Here is a 24616-nt window from a genome sequence, read left to right as displayed (position 1 = left end):
TGTCATTTCACTGATGCCTGTCTTTGCTGCACAGTGTTGCTAATACGTGGCTGATACAAAAAGAAAAAGTGAGTATTTTTTTTAATTGGCAATTGCTGATATTAAATGTGCCTTTGAGTTTTAGGTAGTCATATCTTAAGCGAGACTAGCTAGTACTGAAGCGTGGGAGCCTGTGCAGATTGGATCTTCCATAGAAAGTGAAGATTTTGAAGGTTAATATCCAAGTGAATTGATTTCTCTCAGTTCGTCGTGAGTAGACTTTGTAGGATTTTTGGCTGGATAGAACTGGCTTTCTTGTTGAAAGTCTTTGAAGACATTTCCTTGTGAACAGAGGAGGAAGCAAATTAGGAAATAGCTGATGATAAGTTGAAAGAAAACAGTATCAGTGTAACAAGATAGCGGCTGCTTTTTAGACTGCTTTTTATGGGAAAAGTTCCAAAACTAGATCAGTGTGTCACTTGAGCACACTCAAGTATGCTACTGAAGAACTTACACTGAAGGACCAGAGTGAAAGAGAAGCAACTTACTGAAGATCAGACATTTTTCCCCAGTCCCTGGCAATGGTTTGCCACCAGTGCTCTACTAGCTTACTGAAGTATAACTACTTTGAAAACCAAACCAAAACAAAAAACAACCAACCCAAAAAAACCCCCCAAACCAATGGTGGAGTGGTAGTTATGGTGATAAGCTGTGGAAAACAGATAAAGAGAAGAGGGTAAAGCACCTTTGTGAAATAAATCTGTGGGTTGTTGGTGTGTAGGGTTTTTTGTTGGGCTTTTGAGACCATCATCACCACTATTCCTTATTAGTTATTAACGACCTGGGGTAAAGAGACTGGCTGGACAGAGTTACCTTTTCTATTGACTGGGAAATCTTCCCATATACTGATACTGTGGATACTAAGATATTGTTGGCCTTACCTAAGATACCTCTTATTGCAAGCAGGTAAAAAGATCAGTATGGAAATTGAACCACAAAACATTCATGTTATTTACACATGAAATAATGTCAAATGGAGGTATTGTGAGACATATTCCTTGCATTTTAAGGATTATCAGCATTTACTATATTCTTGTTCATGGGCTGGAGAATCCTGGCGAAGTCTAGTTTTTGCTCATTACTGCTGTCTGTGTTAGGCTAAAGGGGGAAGCCTCTCAATGGAAGGGAGGGCTGCAGAAAACCTAACTAGAACAAAAAGGGGTTTTGGAAGCAATGATGGAGTAAAAATTTGAACCTCTTTAGTTTCACGTTAAATAAATAAATGCATGCAGTTTGTTGTCATTAATGAAAATGCTGTGAGGGTTTACTGTTGGTTTTTTTTCCCCTAGGTATGCCTTACATTTTGTTATACAAAGTGGAATTTCCTACTATATCATGATCATAATAGGAGTGGAAAATATGCACAAGTAAGTTTCCATTCTAAAATATCTTTTTTTTTTGCTTTTGCAAGAATGATGCTGCTTAGAGTCTTTTGTAACTGTGCATATATACCATACTTCTGTTGTCTCATAATATTTCGATATTTGAATTCTACTAACCCTGGTTTCATTTCTAGGAGGCAAAATGGCTTATTTGGGTATTTTTGCCAGCTTTCTTGAATATCTAAAGCTTGTTACAATAGGTAATATCCCACTGAGACTTCTTTTTTGTTCTCAGCGTTCTGATTTTTTTTTTTATTACTTAATCATAAATAATTCTGTGTGTCTCACAAATGAGTTAACTATACAAATGTAATTTGTTAACAGCCAGTGCTAGTAGAAGGAAGATGTCTGAAGGGAATAGAATTTATATGAGAAATTTTTCTAGGTACTAAGTATTTGCCTTTTCTTGTTTTCTTGCTTTTTTCTTTTTTTTTTGGTGTGTGTTTTGCTCTAAGAATACTGCAGTGTGAATACTGTCTTAGGTTAAGAATACTGTTGTGAAATTACATACGTAGGGCATTATTTAGGTTTTCTTGAATGCGTGATTAGATTAGCAGTATCTGAATCCATATAGAATGGCACTTGTTTCTCTTTCCTGCTTTTAAGAATGATTGAAAAAGACATTTATTTTATTACTGTATGCATATGTTTTACTATTCCACTAGTCTAGAGATAAGAACCAAATTAGGTTCCCACTGTGTTAATTCCTGCATAAATGTTTAGTAAAACAGCAAATTCTTGCTTGAATAGGTTCTTGAAGTATGTGAGGTTGACAGGAAAGATGCTGGTAAAAGAACCAAAAAGGAAAATTGCTTCACAGAGAGAGCGTCAGGGCCAGGGTGGCTTTAGCTCATGGTGCTGCCTATTAGAACACTCTGCTTCTTTATACTCTGTTGCTGAATATAATTTTACCCATATTTTCAGGGTTTTCTATAAAGTCTGACGTATTCAAACTACTGCAGATGTGAGGGAACTTCATTTGGTTGGATGGCTGGTTTATATTCTAATAGTTGTTATTCTTCTTGTTCTTATCAATTTCTCTTTAGACAAGTTATAACTTGTATTGTTACATATGTAGCTTAATATTTTAAAATAAATTATTAATGCGACTAAATGTTGCAAAGGGAGGTAGCAGGCAGGAATACTTTGGTCTTTATCATAACAAGTTAGGTAGGCTTCTTGTAAAAGGAAATCTAGCAGTGGTTTACTTCCCTAGTAGTGAGAGGCAGGTGGGCCTGTGTGTATTTAACATTCCTGCATTGGAGCAAGGGAACTTGCTAGTTCCTCATCCTCCCAGTTCATACCAGCTGGTTTAGCTGCATGGCCTGATCTGCTGAAATGTTCGCCGTGCTTTACACAGCTGTACACGTGTGTTCTCTGTTACTCTTAGTTGCTGTGCAGTTGGGAGGGTAAAACCTAGGTTTGACTGCTGGGCTTACATTGTTCTATCACAGTATGTATTTACATACCGCTGGGTAAAACTAGAAAGCTCTTCTTTCAGTGGAGGGGAAAAAAATGTAACAAATGAAGTAATTTGTGCTTGGATGCTGTATGGGAAGCTCCAGGAGCCATTTCTGATAGGTGATACCGGAAAGACAGTACAAGGTTTGCTCCCTCCATTGACACGATATCCCAGAAGGGGTGATGCCTCTTGGTGTCCCTATATGCTTGTACCTTTTGCTGAAGGAATGCCCCACGTACTCTAAATTTTCTGCTATGAAAATGCCATTTACAGCTTTCTGTTTGGCAGTCTGAACAGAAACTAATGTGAATGGCTCCCCTCCCTACCTAAGTGTCTTCAGGCTACAAACGTGTCTCGTGGAGCCCAGGGGAGATTCAAGGTTAAGTGCTGTATAGCAGGACGAAGCTGGTACCATCTGCCCTCATGGTTGGAGAAGGGCCCAGTCAGTGTTTTACTGGGGGGTGTGTGTGTATATAGCTAATCAGAGTCCTTATATATACCTACATAGCCTGAGTTTTGGGATTTACTTTGTATGTTGTAGAGGGACCCACTGGCTGGCAGTCCTAGTTACAGGTTACCTGCATTGTTCATAAGCTTCTTAAACTTGGAGACTCTAGAACATCAGATACCTATACATGATGTAAATATGAATTCATGTGGCTTTTGTATTGGAAAAGCACTTGTGTATTGTACAAAATACTTTTGTTTATTATCTAAATTAATTCACTGAAGTGAGGCTCCCTCTTCTTTTCCCTGCCCTGTTTGCTGTCCTGCAGATTTAATGAGTGTATGGATTGGGAAAACCATTATTCCTCTACTTCTTCCTGTTTCCCCCACCCCCTAACATAGTTCCTCAGTCTCTCCAGCCTTTCTAAAAATTGTTTAAACAAATAAGAGACAACTAAAGTTCTTAGCAGTTGAACTGACAAGCAGTCTATGCACCGGGTATACCAGCTTTCCTTACCATCTGAAGCAAGGAAGTGTTTTTGATGAACTTCTGCATTCTCCAAAGCAGAATTTAAAATCTGATACTGATACCCTTCTAAACCTCTGTTGCTTTCTTAGTGTACTTCCATTTGATCCTAAAAGTCTCTGCTCTACAAGGTTCCTACCTTTGTGATTTTCCTGAGGGAACTGAACCTTGTGCAGCTGTTGCTTCTAGGTTGGTCTTGACAATACACACGTATGCTAAAGGTGAAAGGCTTCCCCGGGGTGGGGTGAGGGGGGAGGTAAAACCCCTGGGGGCAGGGGGAAGAACTGACCATATTAAAAAGAAAACCTTGCCTTTTGTATTTTAGCAACTTTATTCTAAAAGTTAATTAGCAGAAAATTAGTTACCTGAGACTTAGATTTCATTATTATTTTTATAGTTAAGTCTTATTTAAATGATGGTACTTTAAATGGAAGATGGAGTGATAACGCTAGAACACTAGCTCTCCTGAATGGTTCAAAAGCTCTTATCTTTTAATTTGTGACTAAGCTATCTTAATATTTATTTGGTGCTTTCGTGACTCAGTTAATTGCGAAACTGAAAGATGTGTTTGAACAAGTTCTCAATTCCAGTGAATTTGCATGTGGTAACTGATGTGGTGCCTTTTTTTTTTTTCCCCTCATAGAAATTCTTCTGTTTCTTCTATGGCTGTGAAATTGCTACTTGTCTTAAGATAAAACCTCAAATGCCACAAGCATTTGGCTACGGTTAGCTAAGAGCTATATAAGCAATGCTTGCACAGGAGATTTGATGACAAGGTTTTTAAGGTTTTTAGGTAACTCTTTTGACTTGATTGTTCGTTTTGTTTGGTAAATAATGTCCCTCAGCCCGTGGGGAAAGGAAAGTTAATTACAGGGCTCACAGGTGCTTCACTGAAGCCAGTAGTTTTTTCAATGACTTCACTGACAAAATATAGGAGTCCCAGCTGTGTCAGTGTAAAACATAAATCTGTTTATTTGAAATCATTCTTGTGATCAAGTGATAGATGTGCTATTCATGTCTGATAACTTCTGTGTTATGCTTAAAGTTGCAGGATGATACTTTCCTTGTTCCAGAAGTCTAGAGTTGAACTGCTAAGACTTAAGGAGGTTATTTCTGGCTTTAGAAAAGAAAAAATTCACACAACTGTTTTCTGGCGTATTTGATTTGTGAAAAGTGAATTAATGAAGGACTTGGAGACCTGAGGTAACTAATAGCAGTAAATACATAATGAGCTGACATGTGTGTGCTACAAAGATGATGAAGGGACTAGAGCATCCCTCTTGTGAGGAAAGACTGAGAGAGCTGCTACTGTTCATCCTGGAGAAGAGAAGGCTCAGGGGGATCTTGTGACTGTATATAAATACTTGGATGGAGGGAGCCAGGCTGCTGGTGGTGCCCGGTGACAGGACCAGAGGTAATGGGCACAAACTGAAACATGGAAGGTGCCATCTGAACAGCAGGAAACACTTTGTTGCTGTGGGAAAGGTTGTAGAGTGTCCCTCCTTAGAGATATTCAAAAGCTGTCTTCCCAGGACATGCTCCTGGGCAGCTGGCTGTTAGTGGCCCTGCTTGAGCAGGGGGGTTGGACCAGATGTCCTCAAGAGGTTGCTCCCAAACTCAGCCATTCTGTGGTTCTATTTTATTTTGATGCGTGTATGATTTTTCATACTGTACTTATGTATGTTTGGTATTTGAACATGGTAATGTAAAGAAATATTTGAATTTGAGTAAACAGACTTTGGTTGTAACTTGTCTGGCCCCTGTGGAAGTGCTTCCTGGTCAACCCTTTCCTTGGGATTTGGGGATATTAGTCCTTGTTAAGGTCCCTTCCCCCTCCTAGCCAGAGCCAGGACAGAGCAATGTCTTGTTCCCCTTTTCCTTCACTCCTTGCTGTGGCTTTGACAAACAGTGGGAGATTGGGCAAAGGACGGATGGAGGAAACTTGATGGTTCAATCTTAGAAATCTCAGATTGAGACAAATAAGTCTTGTTCATCTGAGTGAACTAATTCACACAGCGTGTTAATTGAGGCACTTAATTTGTCAGTCAGGTGTTTTATAATGCTGAATGTCATGACTTGTTGATAGATAGGTTTGACTGCTAGCTAGTCTACAAGTTAGATTGTTGTGAAAATTAAGTTAGGTGTTTTTTAGAAGTTACAGTTTCAGTGAAATACAAAATGGGTCAAGGAAGCTAATCTCACCCTGTGAGTTATTGGCAAGGTTTTCATAAGCATCTTTGTATCTTCAGAAGTGAGAGCATTCATAACCTGAAATGATTTTTGAAATGGGAGTTAGGCAGTTTTTTGAACTTTTGTCTTCTCCAAAGGCCCTTGATCAAGGGAAATGCAAGTTTGTTGGTTTTTCTTTATTGCTGTCTGCTTTTGATTTGATCATAGCTCTCTTAGTCTTAGAACATAGATAATGGGGATAAAGGTTATTTTTTTATCTGCAAAAGATGATCTAAAGCAACATCTAAAATTGGTCATAATGAAACCAATAGACTGAAATAACAATATCTAACAATCGTTAAGGGTTTGACTAAGAAATGCTATCAATTTCGAATAATAATTTTTAACAAATCTAGGGTTGGAAGCCTGCCAATATAGTTAGAGTTCTGTGAAGGCATGAGGGCATCTAGACAACTAAGCTGTCTGGTATAACTTCTCAGTTACAAATGTGTAATTTATTTATGTAACTTGAATAAAAGTACGTGGCACACAGGTAGCTGACAAAGGGCAGTGGGCATAGCAGTGAGAATACCTGGATTCGGAATTGGAAGTATTAGTAGCTGTGAACTGTTCTGCATATGCAAATGATTTTCTGAATGTCTGCTTCTACAGTTAACGCAGATAAGATAAAGTTATTTGAAGTTCAGAAACTGATTGAGAGCTGAAAAATATTAAATATGTTCTTATCATTCTGCCAAGGATAAATGCAGTGGAGGAAGATGAGATCTACTGGTTCTGTAGCCTTAAATAATGCAAAAACTGAAAAGACAAGTACTGTTGTGTCACTGCAAGCAATTTTTGTTGTCTTATCAGATCTATGTTAAATGCAAAAAAATTTCTGTTAATTTTATAATTATAAAGTTTGTGTTGTGTATAGATGAGAATCAAATACATATTAAACTGTATAATTTCTACAGTATGCATAGAAATCTTACCCTCACCTATTAGAAATAAGCACCAAGGCTAATAAATGGCTGTATGTAGGAGCATATTTCAATAGTTATCAACTAAAAAGAATCAGTTTTCCATTTTGAAGTGGTATGTCTTTTCCCAAAGAAAAGGGATTGCACTTGGTTTCCCTCTGAGAAAGGTTTGTTGTATGTCTCTGTCTCGGCATGAACAGCGTTGTAGCTAAAATAGGTAATGCAAATCTTCAGTATATAAAAAAGATCATCGGTTTGTTTTTTTTTTATTTCCAAAAGTAGAGGGGAGGGTGCAGAATTTTGTCCTGTTCTAGTAGCCATGATTAAGGAATGATTTGGCAATACTGAATCTCATGTGAAGAGCCATACAAATGACTTGGGGAACTGAAACCAAATGAAACCAAGTCAAGTGTTAAGAACCCTACTGGATTCTTATAAAGGAACTACAAGACCATAATGTATTTGTATTGGAGATAAAAATGCAGAGAACTTTATTTTAGCAGAAAAAGCATTACAAAAAGTTGAGTTAATGGTATTGAAAGCAAGATTGCTATTTTCCTTTAAATGGAAACTCTTTTCTGCTATTAGAAGTAACATTACGGCTCTTCCTAGTTAAAATTGGCAAAGACTTTTGTTTGTTTGCAGAGGTGAGCACTAATTTTTTTCTTCAAGAATGTACCTTGTCTTGTACACATATATTAAAAAGGTAAAATCAAAGTTAAAATAGAACTATCACAGATAACCAAAGCTTGTGATCTAAAATACCCTTCATGTTTTCATTCAAATTTCTCATGGCTGTTAATTTTATCCTTAACTGCCAAGTTTCTTCTTTATATGGTGAAATCAGATGCTCTACTTGAGATTGTCTTGAGTTAACTGTGCAGGTGAGAGCTCTGCACAACCCAAATTCTTGTATCCTGCTGCTGCTACCTTGGTAATGTGTGGGGACAGGACTTGCATGGGGCATATCCCATAGTTCTTTGAAGTTTAATAGCTGCCTCCCACATGCTCTTTGCATCACTTCTACATCAAATTGCTCATCAAAACCACTTACAGTTTAAAACTGACCTGCCAAATTTAAAAACCAGAACAATAAAACCCACTATATCCCTGTTTACTTTAGTGGAGATTGGAAACTGAGATTAATAGTGCTAGAGGTTTTGTGGGTTTTTTCCTTGCGTGTGCTTCATTGACTTATTTATCTTCATAAATTGTTATGTTTGATTTTTCTGATGCTTACTGAGAGATCAGACTTTTGTATTCTGAAGAGTGTGAATGGAAACACTGACTAAGCCCAGGCAGTGATTCTTTGTATGCTGAAGATCTGACCATTACAAAAATAGCTGTGTAAATGGATGGCTGCCTTCAATGACTTGAAAAGTGAGCACTTGTTGAAGTAAACAGCTGCGAAGGAATTTCCTAGTGATCCTTATGAATTTATTTTGGAAGTATTTGTTTTAAATAGCTATTACAAGTTCATCCACTTTGATAGCTTCCTGTAACTCTCCTGGCTGTGCTTGGATAGAACTCAATGCATTACTTAAAACAATGAAGGTGTAAGTTGAAAAATAATATCTTCTTTTTAAAATTGGAATGTTTGAATGGAAAGGCCTTTATTGATTGTATTTTTTGTAATTACAGAAATGGAGTGAGAAGAGAACTAGAATTTTCTTATCTTGATTTCAAGTAAAGATTAAATATATTTATATATTTTTTGGCATCCTCCTGCCATGTGTATATGTAGGGAGAAAGAAGGAAGGACAGGAATCGTATAGTGTCTCCAGCTTTGTGAAGGCTGACACTTAAGTAGAGAGGCTGATAAAGATAACGATAAGGCAAAATAGGCATTTTTGGAGTGTTGTGGCCATTTCAGTTGCTTTGGTATGAAAGAGGCATATGCTGCCTTAATGCAACTAGAAAAAGTTGATTGTACACTTTGTATTTACAGGGAGAAGGGTCTAAATTAGTCTGGTTTTCAATTCCCTCCCCCCTTTTTTTTTTTTAATTTTATTTTTGACTTGGTTGCTGATATTATTCAAATAGTGGAGTTCTCAGAAGAACAGGGATTTTAATAATGTTGGTGGCATATGAAACCTATCATCACACTTGAGAAAGCTCAGATGAAAAAATTCCTGGACTTCTGTTTTATGAAGTAGTTAGACATTATTGGGTATTGATGTTTACCTGAAAGAGGGTTCTCTTACTTCCCTAAACATTAAGTTGATAGGTAGTTTTTCACACTGTGTACTTGATTTTTATAAGCATGTAGAGGACAACCTTTTCTTGGAAGGAAGCAGTAGTGTAAAATGTCTGGGTGTGTTAGAAATCTGTTGGGACTGAGTAGCTATTGCTTTTTGGCTTGCGTAGATCTCAATTTTTTTAACCTTTTTGCTCAAAGTGAAGCTGAGCACAATCAGTCAAGCAAAAGAAAATTGATAGTGAGAATAAAGTCATGTTTTCTGGGCTCTGTATTTGTTTGGTAATCTCTGAAAGCTGTAGCATCTATATAGATACTTCTCCAAAGGCACATTACTCTGCTTGTCATGCTGCCAAGCAACTTGACTGCTAGCAAATGAGCTCTGAGTCATGGTATCATTGCTGCATGGTTTATTACCTCAACAAACTATTGATGTCAAATAAATCAGGCTCCCTACAAAATGAAGTGGCAGAATAAATTATACCTAGAAGAGTTCAGTGAAAGCTGCATTCTTCTTCAGCTCCTGGCAAAGACTGCTGGTAATAAGAGTTGATTAAAAATGCTGGTTGCATGGCATTGACTGAATTGAACCAGTAGTTTTTGTGATAGAGAGATTAGATGCAAGGATTCAGTGTATTACAGTCAACTTCTTTCTCTTAAGTGCATGCTTCTGCACAGTTTTTTATTCTTTGGAGAAATACTTTGTATTTGAGACAAATTTCACTTGAGTAATTATGACAAGCTCAGCAAACAATCATTTCATTGTCCTTAATGGACCTGTAAATTATGCAGGTCAGTTTTGCCTGCAGAACTGCAAATGGTAGTGTACAGAGTGTCTGGGTGGGAGTTAAAAGATGTTTGAAGAAGTAAAAGACCCTTTTTGTTACAGATACACAACAAAACACAAACAGATTTTTGTGTTTTGTTGTGTTTGTTTCCTTTCAGGGAAGCTGGATGTAAGTAGAAAGCATTGATATTTCAAAAATGCAAACTTCTTCGTTTTAAAATCCAATGTCTCAGTTAAACATGCAAGTTTCATATAGCTTTTGGAGCTGATCAGTTTTGCAGGTCAAATGCCTTTAATGGAACTCAAAGATGAGATCATAGAATCATAAAATGGCTGAGGAGGGGAGTGTTTCTGAGTCCACCCCCCGTGTTCAAAGCAGGATCAATTAGTGCAGGTTGCTCTGAAATCCAAGTCTTCCTTAATAGAAACATGATCCTGGGTAGCTCCAGTTGTCATAAGCATGCTAGCCATTTCCTTTTGGTGTCTTGCTTCAATGTCTTATATAGCTTAAAATTTATTTGAGGTGAGTTCATGCAGCTCAGTTTTCTCATCTGATCTGGACTTGCTACAAAAACTTTTTTAATTCTTTAATCCCTGCCGACCCCCCCTCAGTAGTTGCACAGTATTGGAAAATGTGAAGGAAATTGCACAGATTTTTGAGTTGTTGACTTAAATCTGTTAGGCTCATTTCAATTTAAAGTAAAATAAAATGGCAGTTGAGACAATTGTTTTGGTTGAATCATAGAATAGTAGGAGGAGACCATGTTGGGCAACAGGTAGTAGTAGTCTGTCTTCCTATCCTTTTTTATAAAGATAGCATCAATAATGAAACGGGGGAGCAGGGGCAAAACACACAAAACAAGTTGTTTCTAAGAGAACATACATAACTCTTGTGTCTTTAAGTTAGTAGAAGCAGGTGAAATCCAGGCTGAGTAAGAAAGAAATACCAGAGGAAGTATTTGATACTTCAAGTTTGGTTTTACTTTCAATTTACTTTTCAGTTGCATTTGAAGACAAATGTGATTCCAGTATTCAGAGAAGAAATCTGTTCTTTTCTTCTGTGCCATCAGAAGATATGTAAGGCATTTACTTACACTCTGTTCAGTATGGATGAATTGCCTGGAAGTTTTAAGAGGGCTATGTGCAAGAAGTCCTATTTCCTTGTGTGTCAGTTGGCATAGTCTTTAGCTGGGAAGCTTACTGTTTTATGATGGTAAATTGCAAACTTTGCTGTTTAAAGGTTGCACTTCATTATCTTGAAAGAGAAGTGGGTAAATAAAAAAAAAAAAAAAGAAATTGTAAGTGTCTCTGATTCTCATCTTAAATCTGACAAGTGATAGTGGAGGTTTCGGTGTTCTGTTTTCTGGGTAATTTTGTCTGTGTGGTACTGAGGCAGGTTTGCTGTGTGTCTGTCTGGTAAGAAGATGCAAGTACCTTGGACAATGTAGCATGGTGTTACTCTTCAAAACTGTGAATTAAATAAAAAAAAATACTTGGTATAGCCAAGTGCTAAGCAGTTTGCGCAGTCATTACTAATTACAGGCACAACAGGAACTGTGAAGTCAGTAGGCTTGCAAAAGGAGGCTCTGGGTATTTCCGTGTGTGATTACCTAGGGTGAATAATCTGTTTTATTAATAGATCATATCACATGGAAATGCACAATGCATACAAGTAATGCATAATTTCAAACAATAGTCATGTAACTGGCTTTCTTTTTCTTGGTATTCTGCCATTTCTAGGTGTATATTTTAAATCCCATATCCTGGAAACTCCTTAGTAAGTCTCGGGCTTTTCAGTTCATCAAGTGTTCCTCTTCTTACCTCCACCAAGGTACCCATTTGTGATACCGTGTTTAATGTATGCTGTGGCATCATCCATATGTCTAATCACTGTCATCTGGCTTTGATATTGAGTGTTATTGCTTCTGTAGAAAGCCTCCTGTCTTCAAAGCAGCTTACGATCTATAGAATGCTTTAAGGACATCTGTGAGGTATGAATGAGGTGGTATGCGTATAATGAGAAATAGCAAAATTCTGCTAATTCCCTATGTAAGGTATACAGAAGCCAGCTGAAACTTGGTAAATGTATTTTAATAAATCAAAAGAAAAACCTATAGAGCCTTTTTTTTTTTTCTGACAAGATGGAGGTAGGTCTCATTGATCAGCAGTATTCACTTTTTACCTACAAGTCCAGGCTGCTCTGGCTTTCTTTCTCTGTGACTCTGGTGCTGTGGAAAGCTGACCAGTAAATGCCATAGGGATTTTCTTCTGCAGGCAGAGGAAATTCATGTAAAACTGTGGTACTGAGGTGTCTTTTCAGGTGTCTTGACTGCAGTAGTTTCACTGGAAGGTTTGCTTCAGAATTTCATGTAAGCAATATGAATGCAATTTCTTAAGAGTTGTCCCCACAGTAATTTCTTACCGCTTTATATCATAACAAAACTGGAATTGGTCTACAATGTCTGCTACCTGCACTAAAAGTTGAGATGACACGTTTGCTCTTGCAAATACAGGCTTCTGCAACTTAAAAATGTGTATTTGGGAGTAAATAGTTTTGTAGCTAGAGCAGTAAGAGAGATCTGAGATTTAACTGTGATGCTTACAGTGCAATAGAATCTTATATTTAAATTCACATTTTAGGAATTTGCAAGTTTGTATAGGAGGTACGTGTTTCTACTGTTATATTAAAATATTGAGACTTTAAAGCTCGATGCTTTTAGTACAATTCCATAAATACGGTAATATCTTATAACTTACTGTATGGTGACATGTAGATAGTGTACAGATGAAACCATGTGCAAAAGTATCATTGTTGGTGCATTTATCCCATGTGGCAACATCTCGGTTGTGTTCGAGTATTGATCACTGCAGTGTAACTTCTTTCAGTAATATCTACTTGACCCTGTATGCTGGGGTACTCTTCTTGCACAACTCTCCTCTTAGAAGTGCTAGGAAGGATTTTGATTATTTGCAGAAAACTGGCTTGTTTTGGGACCAAATGCTGTTAGACACTACTATTTTTATGCTTGGAATGCACCTATGTTGTTATTTGATGGCAAACTTCAGTAGAAAAAAGTTGCTCAGTTTTTTATTTAACTGTTAATTTTCTAAGATGTTGTAAAAGTTAAATAAACTGAATAAATTGATACATTGAGAAGTTTCAGGTAGAAGGGACCTGAAGAGGTCTTGATCCAGCCTCCTGCTCAAAGCAGGGTCAGCGATAGGGTCAGATGAGGTTACTCCAGACTTTATCATAACAAAACTGGAATTGGTCTATGTGAACATAGAATCATAGAACAGTTTCTGTTGGAAGAGACCTTCAAGATCATCGATTCCAACCTTTGTCCTAGCTCTATCAACATCACTAAACCATGTCCCTAAGTACAACATCTACCCATCTCTTAAACACCTCCAGGGATGGTGACTCCACCACCTCCCTGGGCAGCCTGTTCCAATGCCTGACATCCCTTTCAGTAAAGAAATTCTTCCTAATGTCCAGCCTGAACCTCCCCTGGTGCAGCTTAAGGCCATTTCCCCTTGTCCTATCGCTTGTTACTTGGGAGAAGAGACCGACCCCCACCTCACTACAACCTCCTTTCAGGTAATTGTAGAGAGCAATAAGGTCTCCCCTCAGTCTTCTCTTCTGCAGACTAAATAACCCCAGATCCCTCAGTCATTCCTCCCTCGAGACACACTCCAAATCCTTCACTAGCTTGGTAGCCCGCCTCTGTACCCTCTCCAGCACCTCAGTGTCTTTCTTGTAGTGAGGGGCCCAAAACTGCACACAGCACTCGAGGTGCGGCCTCACCAGTGCCGAGTACAGGGGCACGATCACCTCCCCACTCCTGCTGGCCACACCATTGCTGATACAGGCCAGGATGCTGTTGGCCTTGGCCACCTGGGCACACTGCTGGCTCATGTTCAGCTGGCTGTCAATCAACACTCCCAGGTCCTTTTCTGCCGGGCAGCTTTCCAACCATTCACCCCGAAGCCTGTAGCGCTGCATGGAGTTGTTGTGACCCAAGTGCAGGACCCGGCACTTGGCCTTGTTGAATCTCCTATGATTGGCCTCGGCCCATGGATCCAGCCTGTCTAGGTCCCTCTGCAGAGCCTTCCTGCCCTCGAGCAGACCAACAGTCCTGCCCAACTTGGTGTCATCTGCAAACTTACTAAGGGTGCACTCCATCCCCTCATCCAAATCATTGATAAAGATGTTAAACAGGAGTGGCCCCAGTACTGAGCCCTGGGGGACACCACTCGTGACCGGCTGCCAACTGAATTTAACTCCATTGACCACAACTCTCTGGACTCGGCCATCCAGCCAGTTTTTCACCCAGCAAACCATATGCCCATCCAAGCCAAGAGCAGTCAATTTCTCTAGGAGGATGCTGTGGGAAACTGTGTCAAATGCCTTACTAAAGTTGAGGTCGATGACATCCACAGCCTTTCCCTCGTCCAACAAGCAGGTCACCCTGTCATAGGAGATCAGGTTTGTTAAACAGGACCTGCCCTTCATAAGCCCATGCTGACTGGGCCTGATCACCTGGTTGTCCTGCATGTGCTGCATAATGGAACTCGGGATGATCTGCTCCATCAGCTTCCCTGGCACTGAAGTCAAACTGACAGGCCTGTAATTTCCTGGATCATCTTTCCGTCCCTTCTTATATATGGATGTTATATTGGCTGACTTCCAATCTGCTGGGACCTCCCCAGTCAGCCAGGACTGCTGATAAATGATGGACAGTGGCTTGGTGAGCACCCCTGCCAGTTCTCTCAGCACTCTAGGATGTACCCCATCCGGCCCCATAGAGTTATGCATATCAATGTGGAGCAGCAGGTCACTGACCATCTCCTCCTGGATTGTGGGTGGGACATTTTGCTCCTGGCCCCTGTCTCTTGGCTTGGGGGGCCGACCTTCCCTGGTACAAGTGTTCCTATTACTAAAGGCTGAGGCAAAGAAGGCATTAAGCACCTCAGCCTTATCCATGTCTCTTATTACCATATTACCTCCTGGATCTAGTAGGGGATGGAGGCTCTCCCTGGTCTTTCTTTTGTTGTTAATGTATTTACAGAAACTTTTCTTGTTGCCCTTTACCTCCAAAGCCAGATTACTTCTAGCTGGGCTTTGGACCTTCTAATTATCTCCCTGAATGACCTAACAACTTATGTGTACTCATTGTGAGTGGTCTGTCCTTTCTTTCAGATGCCATAAACTCTCCTTTTTTCCCTGATTTTAAGCCAAATCTCCTCATTCAGCCAGGCCAGTTGTCTTTGCTGTCGGCTTGTCTTATGGCACATGGGGATGGCCTCTTCCTGTGCCTTTAAGATTTCCTTCTTAAGAAGTGTCCAGCCTTCCTGGACTCCTGTACCTTTCAAAGCTGACTCCCAAGGGGTTCTATCAAGTAACCTCCTAAAGTCAAAGTCTGCCCTTCAAAAGTCCAAAGTGGCAGTTTTGCTGCCTCCCCTCCTAACATCTCTAAGAATAGAGAACTTAATAATTTTGTGGTCGCTGTTCCCTGGACTGCCTCCAACTGCTGTATCCTCCACAAGACCCTCTCTGTTCACAAACAGGAGGTCCAGCAGGGTGACTTCCCTGGTTGGTTCACTTATCAGCTGTGTGAGGAAGTTATCCTCCACAAGAGAATTCTAGATGTAGTCTGTGTCCAGTTCTTAGCGTAGAAGAGATCCGTTTGCTAGTAGTAAACCCCATATATTTTAGCAGTTAATAATAATGTATTGGCTTATGAAGCAAGTGATGTTTTCTAAAATTGATAAAATGGGCAACGGCAGAAGTAATGCCAGTTTTGGCTAATACATCCATTCCTCACAAGCATTACCTTCTTGTCTTTGAACGGCACCAATGAAGAAGTAAAATAATTCTTATTCTTTTGAATCTTCTGCTATAGGTGTTAACTATCTGTTATTCAAGATATTTCTCGGAAACTTATTCTTCAGATCAGTGCTGGGAGCCAGTTTATCAGAACAGTAATGACCTGCTGTGTACTTGTATTCATTGTGAAATTAAACTATTATCTGATCATCCATAGTGTATTTCTACAGTGCTGCATAATCACATATTTGATTTTCTTTCTTCATTTTTTCAGACTAAGAGTGAAAATATGTGAGCAATCAGCAGATAGTTTCTGTGTCATAATTGTTTTTTTTCCGTCACCATCTGCAAACATGCAGGAACATTGTGGCAGACTGTCTGGTTTGTTCTGGATACCCTGCCTCAGTTTCCATGTTGCAGGACCTTTAAGAGTGATGACATATGTTTGAAATGGCATGTGATGAAGTCACTGAGCAAATACCTGACCAACCTGTATAGATCACTTTGCTCGCTTTGGCAGTGAGAATTCTTGCGCTGTTCGTGTCCCTGTATGTAGATATGCTTAAGAATTTTAGGTAGTGATTAAGAGGTAACTCTTGCAACTTATGGTTCATTTGGCAGTTAAGTGAAGATGAGATGGGAAAGAGGAGACCGAACAACCCAAACAGTGATTAGTACATGAATTAGAGACTTTGTGTATTTATTGTTGTCCTGACCTGTTGGTCTCTGAGTAATCAGGCTTTGTCATTGGGCAGCTTCAGCAGACAATCCTTGAACTATCGGTGTGGTCAGCTAAGGATTCTCTGTCAAAAGGAATCTTTTGCGAATGGACATACTGATTAGTTTTGCCAGAGAAGTTCAGAGCACTCTGCCTCTTAGAGGGAGCCTGAAGGATTCCAGAGCGGAACTCCTGCCAGATGGATGCTGGTTGCTGTATGCTTTAGATGCCAAGAGATCTGAGGAGGCAGAGGGAGAAAATGGATGGTAGCCTTAATATAAGCCAGACAGTTCTCCTGCTCTCCTAGTTTTCTGGGGATACCATTAGCCTTTGTGATAAAGGCACACTGCTAGCTCATGTCTGAAGTGGGCTGTTACCTAAGTAGAAGAAACTTCTTTTGTAAAACAGACACTTGAGTGTTTTTCCTTAAGAAAATCTTTTAAGAGATTTTAAGTCTACCTTCAAAAGTCTAGCTTTGAAACAATCCCATTTGCTTTTGTACAATTCTTTCTAGCCACAGTATTTATTTTCTGTATCTGAGGCCATACTGATTTATTTTATTGCATGTTTGATTTTGCTTTTGAAATTTTTAATTCTAAAGCAATACCTTAAGACACTTGAAGATTTCTGAAGATCAGGTCCTAATTTTAGTATTAGTGGCGTTAACTGTTCCTCCGCAGTTCAATCCCTTTCTGGTCCCCTTTCTGTCTTAAAAATGGAAGTGCACAATGAGCTTTGTGTGGTTGGTTTTGTTCTTTTTTTTTTTTCTTTTTTTTTTTCCTCCTTCAGATTAATGCTGTGCTTGAACATCTGAAATTGGCCAGCTGGTTCAATCAACATGGGCATAAATTTTGCTTTCTTCAAGATAATTTCCTTTGCACGTCATGAAAATTGGATGTGGAGTGGAGAAGAGAGTACTGACTGTCCTGAGTCTGTAATGCTTTCAAAACCTTCACCCGTTTCTTGCAGACTTGGTTTGTCCTGCAGGCTGAACTTAGCCATCCTTTTGTACACACATGTTCCTGTTCACTAGCTGGACCTTCTGTTTCCATTCTGAGAACGTGCTAATGGTTGCATTCCTGTGAACCTACGCAACTCCTTGCTGTTTTCCTCCCACCTGCTGCCTGCCTTTCCTGTCTCTGTAGAACACTGTGTGGTGCCTTGACGTTTTGTCTGTTAACTCCCCTACCTTTCTGTGCTCTCCAGTTCGTGAGTGGAACATGCATTTTTCTTGAATTTTGAACTGGTGTTATTTATCTGTTATCTACTCAGTGCTATTGTGTTTTCCTGTGTCCGTGTCTGTTATAAACGTTTTCTGCAAGTCAACCTGTGACCTAAGTTTGGGCAGAGGAAGGCACTTTTGGCTTGAGGCAAGAAAGAAGTTCTTGCTGTCTCTTCCAGGCTTTTGTGGTAATAAGTGTTGTGGTAATAAGTATTAGTTAGAGAGCCAACTACTTCCAGATTATTTTAATGCTCCTGTTCTTCTTTTCAAAAGGATTACCTACTCTCCCAAATACATGATGCTATCAGAGTGTGTACCAGCATCTCTTTTCCTTTAGGGTTCTTCTCAAAGATAATTTTGAGATAACCTTCCTTGCTAGAGTGTCTTAGTTTTAAAAAAAACAGGCAAACAAACAACCAAAAAAACCCCAACCCCCCCAACCGAAACAAAAAACCTCAACCAAACATCCCCTCCCCCCCACCAGCCCAAACCAAAAAACCTCCCAAAACAAACAACAACAACAAAAATAAAACCCCACAAATCCTTGGGTGTTTGCTGTCATTTTATAGTCTGACACAGTTCAGGATAGCAAAAGCTAAGAGGAGGGAAGTACAACGTGAAAGGTGAGTTGGGAGAGGATGTTCTGGCTTTATTAGTTTATGTATTGACTTTGGTAGCTGTTACTTTTTTCTACAAATATAGTTTGCATGTTTGGTTTTTTTTTTTAAAAAAAAAAAAAAAAATCTTTGCATCATGCTTTCCACCTAAACTTTGGGGAGGGGGTGACTTAACTTCTAAAAGGAGACTAGCAGCTTTACCCTTTAAATGTCATAGGCTATTTTGGAGATTATTTGGCTGCAGTAAGGAAAGATATCGTATCATTTGTGAAACTTCAGATCTTACTGCTACTTGAACTAGATAATGAAATGTGATTTCCAGAGGTTGCATAAATAGAGCTCCAAATCCATAGGAAACATTTCTAGATAGTAAGAGAGCATTTCTGGGCTTCCTCGATGACCTAGAAATTACTTTGGACATCTGGCTGTCCTATTCCCAGTTATTCCACTGGGACACAAAGCTGTCTAAATACAGAGTGCAGAAAGTCTACTTACCAACTAGTGTGGATGTCACCATTGAAATGAAGCAAGTATAAACCTTCCTTTTAGATGAGCTTGGACTTTTAGAAAGAGTGATTCTTGATGGTTTGTCACTATTAAAATGTTAGTTGGAAATGGATGACTTTTTCTGAGCTGAAAGAGTATTACAAATACTTCCAATTTAGTGGTGTTTTGTTTTGGGTTTTGTTGGTTTTTTTCTTAAAAGCAAAGAAAGTGTCTGTATTTAAGTGCATAACTTTGGTTTTAATATTATACCCTTTGGCAGACTAGGGAGATTATGAAGAGACCAGCAGGAATAAGCAGGAGTAGACCAGAAACAGTATTCCCTTTCTTCATACACTGTCTTCTCACAGTTGCTGAAAAGGAGAAAACAGTAAGACTTAACGTTCACAGATGAACACTCCTGGAAGTGCCTTTTTGAAGGAGGAAGCCTTAATCTTTCTTCATGCTTCTTTGCCTGCTGCTTCCTTGATGTGCTGATCAGGGCATGTCTTGTGAGAATCAATGTGTGGGTGTAGTTCTGCTGCAGAGTCCAAGATCACTTTCCTCAAGCAGGAAAAGCAAAGCTTTTGATGGAATGTAACTTTCAGGTTTTTAATCCACAGCTTCTTTACATCTGTTCCTGAGGTAAATGTGCATATTTGTTTTTTTTTCTGTGAAAGTTTTAGGAATAACTTTCCTCATGGAGGTCTGCTGTCAATGTTGATTTGGCCACAAACTATATCCTCATTTAGGACAGTGCTGACTCGAATGCTGTAGATCTATTACTAGATTTGCATCTTGCTCAATTTTTTCTCTTTTTACTGAAATTAAAGAACCCAGTGTTCTGAGCATAGAATTTGGATTTCTAGATTTCTTCAGAGATTGTCCTCTTTTTTGCAGTCCTTGCTTTCCCAGAGGTATTAATAAGAAATGTTCCATCTGGCTTTTCCAGGAAAAAAAAACCAAACATGTAGAGTACATGAGATACATGTAGAAATGAAAAAAGTATGTGTGAGAACATCAGCTCAGTTCAGTTTCCTATATTGCTTGCATTTTATTTTTGCATTTGATGATATGTTCTTATTGCAAAGAAATTTGATAAACAAAATATTTGAACACTCTGTAAATTAGAAGATAGAAAAAAGATTGTGTTACCTCCTTCTTACCAAACCAGTATTTCTGAAATTACTGGTGCTAAACCCTCATTCTTGCTCAAAAATATTTGTTTGCATTGATCAGGAGATAAGAGAAGTGTATACCTACCATCGCAGCATAGCTGAACTCCTTAATCAAACAATGTTTAGCGTGTGGAATATGTGTTCAAAACAGATACGTGACTATATAATGCAAAATATGAAATCTCTGCAGCAAGCGTAACCTTGGTTTGACAGGGTTGGAAACCTATAAAAGAAATCTGAGTAGTACTAAAATGTTATGACACACAAACTCCTATGGGTGTGTCTCTTTCTTTCCTATTTTTGAGTGCCTGTATTTCCTTTCTGTTGCATCTGAGCTCTTAATGGACTCTAAATTATAAATACTTCAAGTACAGATGTCTTTTAATCTACATACGGGACAATTTTTTAGGCAGATTCCTTTTCTCTCATATCTAAAAATGTTTATTTGGGAAACAAAACTTGATAATGGAATTCTGGAAAAGGGGGCTAGAAGGGATTTGAGAGTTTATCTGGACCTCTAATCAAAGGCAGTTTGAGATCTTTTAATAGTAATTTAAAAAAAAAAAATCCACGAAGAATTTCCCGTCTTGTTAGGCAATCTGTATAGGTGCTTGTGGTTAGGTTCTCCTATAAATTAGCCTAAGTATAGCCTAAAAGCTCCGTAGTTTGAGCCCCCTCATCTGTGTAGGGAAGTGTATTCCCTTGCTGTTTGGAATAGTCTTCTATTTGTTGTCTCCTTTCAGTCCGGTAAAGCCTGAACAAGTCTATTTAAATCTGTCCTCAGGTTGTTTTCAAGGCCTCTTTCCATTTTTGTGTAGCTGCTTTTGGACTTACTTCAGTAGTTCTGTGTCATTTGGAGATGTGCTTTTCAAAACAGGTTGAGGTATTTGTAATGCTAAGCAGATTAAAAAGGTTATTCTGTCTGCTTTGCAGTGCTGTGACTTTCCACAGATCTTTTTCTGCTCTAATGCTACCTAGTAGTTGGTTTCTATTACAGATTTGTATGGCTGATTATTTACAGTCAAAATTGTGCTTTGCACACAGTTTAATTCAACTCCATCTGATGCTTTTAAGCCTTTCTTCATTTTTTAAGTTTGGGGGTTTTTTTCAAGGTAACTTGGTTTTCTGATTGACTAAATGTTTGCAGTTTTTATAATTTAGTGTCCACCTACAGATTTAATTAGTGTACTTACTGTTACCAAAATACTTAATAAATATTTCCTGTTGTTTTGATATGTTTGAGTTAGTAGAACTAGATCTGATACATCCTTATGATTTGATGGTATTTCATCAGTACTTTGTTTTTTTTGGTACGATTTGGATATTGGCAGGTAGTCTCCAGCAACTAGAACGTTAGGACTAAGACAGAGTAACTGGTTGTATGCACACCTGTACCTCACACTGGCTGTGCTAATAGGGTAGGTTTGCTCATGGCAGCCATTAGGCTTTGGGTGTGCGTGGTGTGGCTCATATGGCAGAGCATGTCTGTTCGTTGCAGTCATCTAACCAAGTCGTTAGAAATAGGCTATTTTGATAGTACGTGTTCCGGACAAGCCTTTGACTCAGTTGTGTTGTACTGTTTACCTTCTAGGTGTTTATAAACATATACTGGGTTAAAAAACCCAACAAAACTGTTTGTAGTATTTGCTACCAAGTTTACAGGCTTGTGATTTTCTGAGTTCCTCTTTCTACTTTTGAAGATAAGGTTCTAAAGAACATTAGCCCTTTTTTTCCCATTTCAGGGAAATCTTAGCTATGTTAAATTTTTCTCAGTGGATAATTATTAAATATGACTGACTAAGCTGCATTTAACATAGTAACTTTTAGATTTACTTGTATTTTGCTTGGTCAACTCTTATCTCTCCACGTTGTCTCTGAACTTTACCTTTGAATTTGTTTTCTGAAATTGGCAATAGTGCCTTTATGATGTACAGGCTATTTGATTTGCATGTTTTTGAATGTATTGTAACTGTTAGAAAGAAAGATGGATTAAAAGCAGCTTCTTCTGAGTCCTATTAAGCATTAAGTGTTTTTTAGAGGCAAAGGGCTGCTATTAAATATCATTACTAATAGGAAGCTAGTAGAAATAAACTTTTTCTGGGTAAAAGTTTAGCAACCAACAACTTGAAATTGGATGTATTAATGATCTGAAAAAGGCGTTTAAAGTCAGAGTCACAGAATGGTTGAGGTTGGAAGGGACCCCCAGAGGTAATCTGGTACAACTCCTCTGCTCAAGCTGGGCTACCTGGAGCATGTTGCCCAAGTCCATGTACAGATGGCTTTTGAGTATCTCGAATGAGGGGGACTCCACAGCCTCTCTGGGCAACCTGTCCCAGTTCTCAGTCACTCTCAAAGTTAACGAAGTGCTTTCTGCTGTTCAGACGGAGTCCTCTGTGTGTCAGTTTGTGCCCATTGCCTCCAGTCCTGTCCCTGGGCACCACTTCTAAGAGCCTGGCTCTGTTCTCTTTGTACCTTCAGGTATGTACGTACATTTATGAGATCCCCATGGGCCTTCTCTAGGCTGAACAGCCCCAGATCTCTCAGCCTTTCCTCATAAGAGAGATGCTTCAGTCCCTTACCTTAGTGGCCATTTGTTGGACTCCCTCCAGTATGTCCATGTCTCCCTTGTGCTGAGGAGCCCAGCACTGCACCCAGTGCTCCAGGTGTGGCCTTGCCACTGCTGAATAGACGAGAAGGATCACCTCCCTCAACCTGCTAGTGACCCTGCATAATTCAGCAAACAATTGCTGGTAATAGTGTTTTCTTTAGGCAAAGGAAGGCTTTGAGGAACTTCAGAACTAATAAAAGACAAGAAATGGACAAAAATGACAGGCTTAGTTCAACACTGAAAAAGCGAACGATACTTGAAGCTGTTCAACTGTGCATACAACATAGTTTGAAATTAGGAATGGGTTCTGTATATCATGGAGCACCTCTAAGAGAAGCTTCATGAAGCAAGCTATGTGAAGAGGAGAATAATAGGAAAGACATAGTGTTCTTACATGGGTAGGGGATGTGGTGTCATACAGAGCTCAGTGTCGAGGACTTTCTTTCACATGGAGTACTGCACAATTACTGAGGATGTGGAGAAGGTTAGTTAAAAAAAAAAAAACAAAAAAAAAAAACAACAAAAAAAAACAAACCCACAGACACCCCCCTCCAAAACCAACAAAACAACAAAAAACCCCAAACAACACCAAGAGCGTGAAAAACTCAGATGAGAAATTGAGGATATTTGAGTTGGTTATCTTGAAAAAGATGTTAGTTAAAAGGGATGTAAGATCAGAACCTGCCTAAAGCTGACTGTGTGCCTAGCAGAAATTGTGCTTCTGTTGTAGGGCAATGGGGAGGTCACTGGGAAGGGATCTGGGATGGAAAGCTGTGTTTGATGTTCTTATTGCTGATGAGAAAATAGAAGAAGCAGGAGTTATGGCTGTCCTGCCCAATAGGGATACTCTTTTCTAAAAATAAGTATTTTTGTTCCTGGTAATCTGTTGCCCTAAGCAAGTACCTACTTTTAATGATACACCTAGTTTGGGCTATGAATAGAGATGTAGATGAACAGGATAGGAAGGTCAGCTGGTTAACTTTTTTCTCATGAAGAATATAAAACCGAATTGCTTTTTAAAATTCCACTTCCAAAAGGTGCAAGGGTCTGCTTCTATCTTAGTTCATAGTGGAAATGCAGATTTTAATTTTCTAGGATGTTCCTGGGGCCAAGATCATAGGAAAATACCAAGAAGGGCTTCAGTATCCTTACTAGAGAGAGAGAGAGGATTCTGGAAGGTTCATAAATGCTAGGCGTCAAAATCTAAAATGGTTTCCAACTATAAGGAATTAAGATAAAGCATTCGTGAGGTAAACTTCTAAAGGGAGATTAAGTTCATTTTACCTATCTTCTGATATAGCACAGACATAGTATTTCCCACAGTTAAACCAATAACTTGTTTTTAGTTAAGTGTATTTCAAAATCAAGATTGGATGCTTTTGTGAAAGATTCTGAGAGTTAGAAAATGTTTTCCATTAAAAGTTGGTTCCTGTAATCACTTTTATTGATTCTAGTCTGAATGTTTTTGAGCTAGATTCCTGGCATTATTTCTTGTTATGCCTGCCTGTTTTTTTGTCTTTTTAATAGGTCTCCTAATGGACCTCCCATGGTTTCACTGTGAAAGTTATGTTTGTCTTTTAACCAGATATTTTCTAGTCTGGGGTACTTTGGCCTGTGGTTCTTGCAACTACTTCTGATTTATGTGCTCCTGACAAGGTTACTGAGTTAAGTGAGCCATTAGTTTGATCCTTTATGTAAAACAAAAATTGCCAAAGTACCAAACTAAATGGCAGTGAACAAAATGCATCGTGACTCGTTTCTTCTTTTTAAGACAAGGATAGGTGGATCTCTTGTGTGGAGGGGGAATATAGCTTCTTCCTCTGAGAGTTTGCTTAGGGATTAAGAGACTGAGAAATTGCTGAAATGTGGCGAAAGGAGAGTCACAAAGGGGCTGCTGATGCCCATGGCTCATCTAGAGGCTGTGAGGCTTTGGTGAGGGGCCGGGAGCAGGCGGCCAGGCCTCAGAGG

The 24616-nt window shown here is 39.0% G+C and overlaps 1 protein-coding gene across 2 annotated transcripts in view; it reads left to right on the top strand.

Moving 5' to 3' along the window:
• The window catches only part of MBOAT2 (membrane bound glycerophospholipid O-acyltransferase 2), a 96258-nt gene that overhangs the window by 20434 nt on the left and 51208 nt on the right, over nucleotides 1-24616 (top strand). For both annotated transcript variants that reach the window (XM_086461562.1, XM_086461561.1), the window contains exon 3: nucleotides 1329-1406. In XM_086461562.1, the coding sequence (XP_086317688.1) occupies nucleotides 1329-1406 (78 nt within the window). The remainder of the gene's footprint in view (nucleotides 1-1328; nucleotides 1407-24616) is intronic.

This window comes from Leptosomus discolor, chromosome 2, assembly GCF_034619465.1.
Source record: "Leptosomus discolor isolate bLepDis1 chromosome 2, bLepDis1.hap2, whole genome shotgun sequence".
Lineage (NCBI taxonomy): Eukaryota > Metazoa > Chordata > Aves > Leptosomiformes > Leptosomidae > Leptosomus > Leptosomus discolor.
Note: the sequence above shows the minus strand (reverse complement) of the source record. Positions and strands in the feature narration are given on the sequence as shown.